General features: G+C 37.0%; 1 protein-coding gene across 1 annotated transcript; it reads left to right on the top strand.

Moving 5' to 3' along the window:
• The first annotated feature begins 3,442 nt into the window (after window positions 1-3,442).
• rsph1 (radial spoke head component 1) lies at window positions 3,443-8,092 on the top strand. Its single transcript, XM_087845060.1, has 7 exons — window positions 3,443-3,612; window positions 3,705-3,818; window positions 4,091-4,196; window positions 4,349-4,439; window positions 4,749-4,884; window positions 5,870-5,941; window positions 6,859-8,092. Exons 1-7 carry the CDS (start codon window positions 3,562-3,564, stop codon window positions 6,979-6,981), a joined length of 693 nt encoding a protein of 230 aa, XP_087701186.1. The 5' UTR covers window positions 3,443-3,561; the 3' UTR covers window positions 6,982-8,092.
• The last annotated feature ends 83 nt before the right edge of the window (window positions 8,093-8,175 follow it).

Raw genomic sequence — 8,175 nt, 5'->3', positions numbered from 1 at the left:
AATGTTTGGCATGATTGTAGCTAAAAGACTTATTCTTAGAGCCTGGAAATCACCATCTCCTCCATTGTTCAGGGTTTGGCTGCGTGAGATGATTGCTTGTTTGTATATTGAAGAGGTTCATTATCTTTGGCTGACACCCATTTTAAGTTTGTTGGAATCTGGGGCCCTTTTCTCAATCATATTAATGGGAATTCAACATAAACTTTAACCCATTTGACTGCACTTTGTGTTTGTGTGAAACTGCACTTCTGCCGGACCCTGATTCCTTCCTGGACATGTTTCCCACATCTTCTGGTCTTGGTGAACTCTCTGTTGCCCTGTCTAAACTCACACAGAAGATCATCTTCTTTGGACAATGGTGTTTCTTTTGAACTTTTGATTTGTACTGGCTAACTGGTGTATTTTTTTTATTTTTTTATTTTATTTATTTATTTATTTATTTATTATTTAATTATTTTTTTTCCCTTTTCTTTCCTGTTTGTTTGTTTTTTTGTTGTGTTTGGTTTCTGGTTTTTCTTTTCTTTTTTTTCTGTGCTTAAATGTTATTGTTTTTGAATCTTATGTCCTTTGTCTGGTGTGACGTTATGTAACTTTGAACTTAAAATCTTATAAATAAACATTTAAAAAAAAAGTGAAACTGTGCTTTACAGGGTTTTATTTTATGTCCTGATTTACTCACATTCCTACATATTTCAAAAATTCATATGGTGAATACACAAATGTATGTATGTATGTAACAAAATGCATTTTTCACTTATCTCCAAAGCTTATTGTTTTGAAATGTACCATTAATGGTGCGCGGTGACACTTCTGATAGTCATGACAGGTTTATAAATAAAGTCATAGCTGATAAAGCCCTCAATAGAAATTCCTCCAGGATCCTTCTGGGGTGGCTTTAGAGATCACAGTGGACTAGCGGTCACATTAGAGAATCTGAGGCTTCTTTTTTTCCCGTCCCAAAGAATCATGTCTGAGGGACACTTGAAGACAGATGCAACAGAAACAAAAAAACAACCCAATGTCACTTTAGTGCAGAAAGAGGTTGCCTTAGCTTTAAAACGTTTTTGTTAAACCTTGATAGTTCATTAAAAAATGCAAAAAAGTTTTCAATTATATTTTAATGGCTATTAAAAAACCTCATTAAAATATGTCAATTCTGGCTGAGATCAGAGTGTCTACAGTGGAGGATATCATTCTTCAATCTCCTGCTAAATTTCTGCTTTTGCTCACTTACAAAGAAATGAATAGTCTCTCATTTTTTATGGTAGTTTCATTTTAATGGAGAGAGACAGGATAGCAAGCACAATTGAGAAAAAACACATGACATAAATGTTATAAACTACACGAAGAACTACAACTTGACCCGCTGTGTTTGGGGGAAGAGAAATGCTGAGTATGACCTAAAGAACAACATCCCCACAGTCAAGCACGGAGGTGGAAACTTCCTTTGAGTCTTTTTTTCTGTTAAAGATACAGGATGATTTCATCGCATCAATCTTATAGAGAATCTATGGAGGGAGCTCCCAAGAGGCAACCAAGAAAACTAAAAGATTTAGAGTTTCTGTAAAGAGAAGTGTCCCAAAACCCCTCACGAGATGTGCACCAATCTAGTGACAAACTACCGCTGTGCTTGCCAACAAGGATTTCTCCACAAGTCATCTTTTGCTTGGGCATGCAAATCAATGTAACTTTTATTTTTAACTAAGTTGTGCTGGGCAACTTTATCTACATCAGATATGTCAACATTTTAAGATTATTGGTATAATGTTTCTGTATGCAGGCAGATGGTGCCAGGCGTTTAATCGTGCCCAGGAAACAGGTCATAATAGGCTGTTAAACTGTCACTTATTTTAAAAACCAGTGACAGCGTCATGAGAGAGAGATTAGATGGATATAAATTGACAAGTGAGGTGCTAAATCTCGAACAAGCAGCCAGTGAACCCAGGTATTAGCTGGCCCTTTCTTAAATATGCACTGTTTCAGGAATTAATCAGGAGTGAGATATTCTTAGGAACTGTCCTCAAAGGGACAATGATGCCACGGAGATTATCACCACGGCCACAAACTGCCCTTCATTTGGCTTTATTAGAACTTGTATGTATGTTATTGAATGCCTGCTTCAGAAATTTTAAACGGCACCTTATCTCGAGTCACAGAGGGAACAGCTGAACACAGTGGATTACAACCAGAGTTCATTCTAATCTTTAATGCAACAGATGGCAAAATCTCAGGGCTTATGAGTTAATGTCAAAACAAGTTCAAGTTGTCTAAATAAAGAGCTGCAAAGGAGAGGTCACTAAGGTTATTATGTTGGTGTCATTTGATGGACATACTGATTTGCCAAGATATCAAGAAAAATGTTTTTTCATGAATCGTTTATTGAAATGCTGTGGATTTATTATTTTTTTGATTGTGTGGTCATAAAAAAGCCCTTTGGAGCTTTGAAGCAGATTTTAAAAGAGCAAAACTGAACTAAGTTTGACACAATTTATTAAAATGTTAAACAAACTTCTTCCAGTCAGAGAATGCTGCATATAATTTAATTTTTGCTTGATGCCTAAATTTAAAAGATTAAAACTAGTTTTATTAGATTTATTCAGGTTGTAAATCATGTTTTTAAAAGGTAACTAAGTACTTTAGAAAATAAGTAATCAGTAAAGCAACGGGATTACTTTTTGGGGGAAGTAATCAGTAATTAGTTACTGAATACCTCATACATTTCCATTGAGATTATTGTTGACGAATAGCTTTCAGTGCAGTAGCTCTCACGCGCTGTGTCAAACCCTTTTTCCTGTCACTTTACAACATGACTGTCAGACACTGTTGATGTTCTGTATGTTTTTTAGGCCTTCCACTTCTTCTTTTGTCCAGTTTTTAAGGTATATTTGTTGGCTAATAGCCCCTTGGGAATTACCTTGTTCATACAAAAATACTATATATATCTGTCAAGGTGTTATCTTTGACATTTTTCATAGATTCAATTAAATGGGTCCCAGTCATGTATTTTTGCCACAAGTAACAAAGTACCTGAATACATCATTTAAAAATTGTTCTTTGCGAAGTTATCTGTTAACTGACTTGAAAACTCTTCAAACCAATTAAAGGAAGAAAGTCTAACTCTTTGGAATTAAAAAATAAAGAAATAAGGGGTGGCTCACCATGTTTACTGCTAGAATAACACCCTTCAAAATAGACATTGAATACACTCGTTGCTTTTCATTATGGAGAAGTGGGGAGCTTGGCTTCAAAGTTTAATAGAGTAGAGATAAAAAGCTACTAACGCAACGTATTCTCCAAAATGAACATTTTTAGCTTGGGAAAAAAATCTGAGTCAGACGGGCGCCCTCTTGTGGCTGCGTCCGTCCAGTACACAAATGAACGTCAATACTGCGCGAGTCTTCTCAGGCAAGAGCGCGCCTGGGTTTTTAGCTCGCGTGACCGACGGTTGTCATAGCAACTGTAAACTAGGAGGCTAAAAGAGTAGGTGCAGGATTTTCCCCGTTTTTGGCGCTTCTGTTTAAACTAAAACTACAACACAGTCGTTCACAAACTGACAGAAACATGTCGGAGGTAGGATCTGAGGAGTTCGAGGATGAACAAAATAAACTCGGGGTGAGAGAATATAATTATCGTGTTATGTTTGTTTGCTGCCGACGTTGAACTAAAGCTAATGGTAAAAACCTCTTTTGTTTTTACCCGAGCAGGAGTATGAAGGAGGCAGAAACGAAGCTGGAGAAAGGCACGGATTCGGGAAAGCTATTCTGCCCAACAGAGACATTTATCAGGGAGACTATCAGAACGGGAGTAGACACGGACAGGTAGGACGTTTGAGCTGGAACATTCTGCATGTATGTGCATATCAGCACATAAAGACATTTTCTTTTAGATATAGCAAAAGCTGCTAAATTAGATAACAGTGTGGACAGTGAGAACACTGAGCAGTTTAAAGCAGTTTTGTCTTACTCTCTAATTACAATTTTATTTAAATATTTAGTCCCAAAGAAAATTCTTCTTAATATTTCACGCTTTTCCCTGATGCTACTCGGGTAAGGACTAATATATACTTAAATATAACCGCTTTCTCCACTAGGGGACATATCGGTTCAAGAATGGGGCGAGATATGTAGGGAACTACCAGCAGAACATGAAACATGGACAGGGAACCTTCTACTATCCCGATGGGTCCAAATATGAAGGTATAACAAATGTGCTTTACCTGAGTGTGTTGTGTACTTCTACCAATCAAAATTATTTTTATACAGTCCTGAGAAAGTTTTTAAAGCCAGCTGAAGCTCTGATGTTGGTTTCTGTAAGCAAAACTCTTACCACTGCCTCTTCTGACTGCCAGGGTCGTGGGTTGAGGATATGAGACAAGGTCACGGTGTCTACACCTACCCCAACAAAGACACCTATGATGGAGAGTGGCTGCAAAATTTGAGGTATGTCACAAGAACTGCAATCACAATTGCTATAACAACTTGTAATGCCAGAAGGAGTCAGGGTTTATATTAAGGCTGGCTTTATATTACACTTTACATGTTTAGATAATTTACTTTGATTCAACAGTATTAATACTCTAGAGAGCAGGACTTTTTTCATGTTGAAATGTAGTCCCAGAAATGCTGTCACATGTCTTTAACTTCTGAGATGTTTGAACTTTATTTTGCACCGACATGCTTTTACTTTGAAGTTAGCTGTAACTATATGTTAAAAGCTACTTGAATCTTTGCTGTTTTTGTGATTCCCAGGCACGGACAGGGCATTTACCACTACCAAGAAACTGGCTCTAAGTTCAAGGGCACTTGGGTGAACGGCAAGATGGAGTCAGCTGGAGAGTACCTCCATACTAACCACAGATTCATGGGCAACTTTATCAACAACTATGTAAGTTTTATTTTTATTACATTCTCACAAATTGGTCAGTGATCGATCAAAATACTGAATATGTTTTAATGTAGCCTGTGCATGGTGTGAAAAGTGACAACAGCCAAAATGATTATGATGATTTTTGTGATCACTGTTAAGTTATGTGTTATTTGTCATCACTATTCATTGTTTTTAGTGACAGAATTTTTTTTTATGACACCGTCCTCCTTATTCCCCTAAATTCAGAGCATCATTCACTCTTTTCATTGCACCTGTGTGTTTATTTATGTGAGGGGACGACATCATTTGTCCAGTGAGTTAACCATTTTCCTGGAGGCTTCATTAGTCACCGTGCTTTGTGGGGATTTTAGTTAGTCTTTTTAGTAAGTTAGTCGGTTTCATGGACTCTACTCTTTTACTGTACTTCTATTTAGCAGAATTATATATATATATATATATATATATATATATATATATATATAAACTATTAAATTATGGTGTGCTTTAGCTATAGTGAATTATCTCCATGATTTAACCGTTCTATAGAGTTTGAAGTATGTTTTAATGCAGAACATTTGTACTTGTACTTCAGCGTAAGTCTAATTTTACAGAATGTATGTATACTGTAGCATTATTACTTTGATATAAGTAGAGGCTTTAGGATAGGTGCGTCTTCTATAGAGCCATCAGAATCACTTCATTCATCACATAATCAAAAGGTCAAAGTGTTGTAAAAATAATTTTTAAGGAAAAACAAAAAACTATTTTTTTCTGTTTTTAACCATAAAGAAAGTTACATTATTCGGCTCCATTCTTGCCTTGTGTACACTGTGTATTGTTTTGTTTTGTTTTTTGCCCCACTTTTGCAAAATGACAGATTGGTGTGTTCAGTGTCAATCAACAGAAACAACAATCAGTTCTTATATCATTGTGGTCTGTGTCATTGTAAATGAGGAAGAGTCTGTGCCTCTCTCCCTTATTATCTTCGGTTTTAATTTTGTAGCCATTTGGCCCGGGGAAGTATGTGTTTGACATCGGCTGTGAGCAGCACGGAGAATACCAGAAAGCAGAGCAGGTAATTCAACATCCACTCGATTCACTTGAACAGAAACACGGTGATGTTAAATATTTGCCCTCTTCCTGAGCTACTATTTCTTTTCACACTTTCAGATCATCAAACAAGTATCAGACAAAGCTAGCCCACATACCAACAAAATGCATTTTTTTTTAAATGATTTTTAATTTATTAAGGGGGAAAAAGTCACGAGATAGATCATTAAGGTCAGCTGATCACAGCTTCTGGTTGTTCTGAGAAGCAGACTAAAGGGGCGATCGTGGCTCAAGAGTTGGCAGTTCGTCTTGTAATCGGAAGGTTGCCGGTTCGAGCCCCTTCACCTGCTGCCTACTGGTGATGGCCAGAGGGGCTGATGGTGTGATATGGCAGCCTCGCTTCTGTCAGTCTGCCCAAGGGCAGCTGTGGCTACAACTGTAGCTGCCTCCACCAGTGTGTGAATGTGAGAGTGAATGAATAGTGGAATTGTAAAAGCGCTTTGAGGGTCTCGAAAAGCGCTATATAAATGCAATCCATTATTATTAAAGCACAGAGGAGATCAGGCCTTTGCTGTAGTTGCACACACACTTTTGAACAGTCTGCCTCTTCAAACCAGGACCTCACCAACACTTCTTTAAATTGTCTTTAAAACCTGCTTGAAGACGCATATTTACGCGCTTGCATTTAAATGTGAATTAGTTGGTCAGCCCTTGTGGTTTTAAATCTGCTTATAATCAAATTGACTTCAGTGGCTGTGTGTCGGCTGCAGATGTGCCTAGTGTTTGCAGATGTTGTCACGCTCAGCTCACTCTACAGATAGTCATGCTGCTATTTGTGGAAACATCTACACAGAAATATGTCTGCATTCTGACTGAATTACATGCCAAAGTGTGTTCTTAGAGCATTTTCTATCTGTAGGATTCATCCTGTCCTCTCTCCAGCCTTTGCAGGACAGAGCTGAGGGTGAGTGGGATGCCACTGTCCTCAAATGGATTCCCAAATGTGTCACAGGCCTAACAACAGAAACTCCTGGGAAAGAGACTTCAGGTGAAATTCAACAGTGACGTGCAAGCCGTGATTGTAAAACTACTGTCTGGTAGCAGAACCCCATACAGAATGTTACTCTTGCAACTCTAGAGATTTTGAATTTGAAAACATTGAAAATGTTCATTAAAACTTTAAAAAATGTTCAGTAAAAGGCTAACATTTTATAAATAATTGTCAATATACTTGTTTTAGGGCTGCACAATTAATAAAATTTTAATTTTGATAATGATTTTTGCATGGGCAAGCATGATTGATTGATACTTAAATGTATGCTTCACCAGTTAAAATGCAAAGCAAAAGCAAATCAGTTGCTCCCTAAATCAGTGCTGGACCACCCGCTTGTGCAGATCATAGTTTTTCCTGCAGTTTTAAGTTTCCTGGACTAATGTAGACGACTAACATTATGTTAAAAAAAATTAAAAATCCCCAAAATTGAAATTTCCTCCACATTATGAGCTTGTGCCTCCAAGAGGATCACCTAGAACAGCCTTGTTGATTTTAATTTTGCATTAAGTTTTGGTATATATTTTTTTCTTGATGCAAATAAGGAAGACGAGTTTTATTGTGATGCAGACACAGATGTGAGCATGTGAAAGCAGTGCTACAAATAATAAATAATAAATGAATAATCGGGACCAATAAAAATGAAGATGGCTTTACAAACCAAAGGGTGACATCATAAATCATCAAGAACATAGGTCCTTAGAATTGGAGGGGGTCATTTCATGTTTGTGACATTTCCGTTGTGGTAAGCAGATCAAAACTAAACTAAGGGGGCAGCGGTGGTGGGAGGTGTATTGATCTGTTATGCTGTTTAGTAAAAAGTACTAATACCTCACTGAAAATACATCACTGTTTGTAAAAGTCCTCAAATTGAGATTGTTTTAGCATTATTTAAATTGACATGAAGGTTTGGCCATAAACCTCAAGGAGCTGAAACAACGCCGTAAAGAAGAGTGCTTCAGAAAGATGCAAGAGACTAATTAAGTTATACAGAAATCACTTCAAGTTATTGCTGCTAAAAGGTGGTTTCACAAGCTGTTGAATCACGGGATGTATTTAATTTTTACAACTGCTTCTTTATTTTGGTGTGCATTTGTTTAATAAACATTTACACTGTGTAATATATCATATGTTGTTGTTCATCTGAGGTATATTTACTAAGGACTTCCTCATCTATATAGCTTTCAGAAGAATATTTCATTTTTTTT

This window comes from Neolamprologus brichardi, chromosome 8, assembly GCF_056152115.1.
Source record: "Neolamprologus brichardi isolate AB-2024 chromosome 8, ASM5615211v1, whole genome shotgun sequence".
NCBI lineage: Eukaryota > Metazoa > Chordata > Actinopteri > Cichliformes > Cichlidae > Neolamprologus > Neolamprologus brichardi.
The sequence above is the reverse complement of the archived record's forward strand: the minus strand, read 5'-3'. Positions and strand labels throughout refer to the sequence as shown.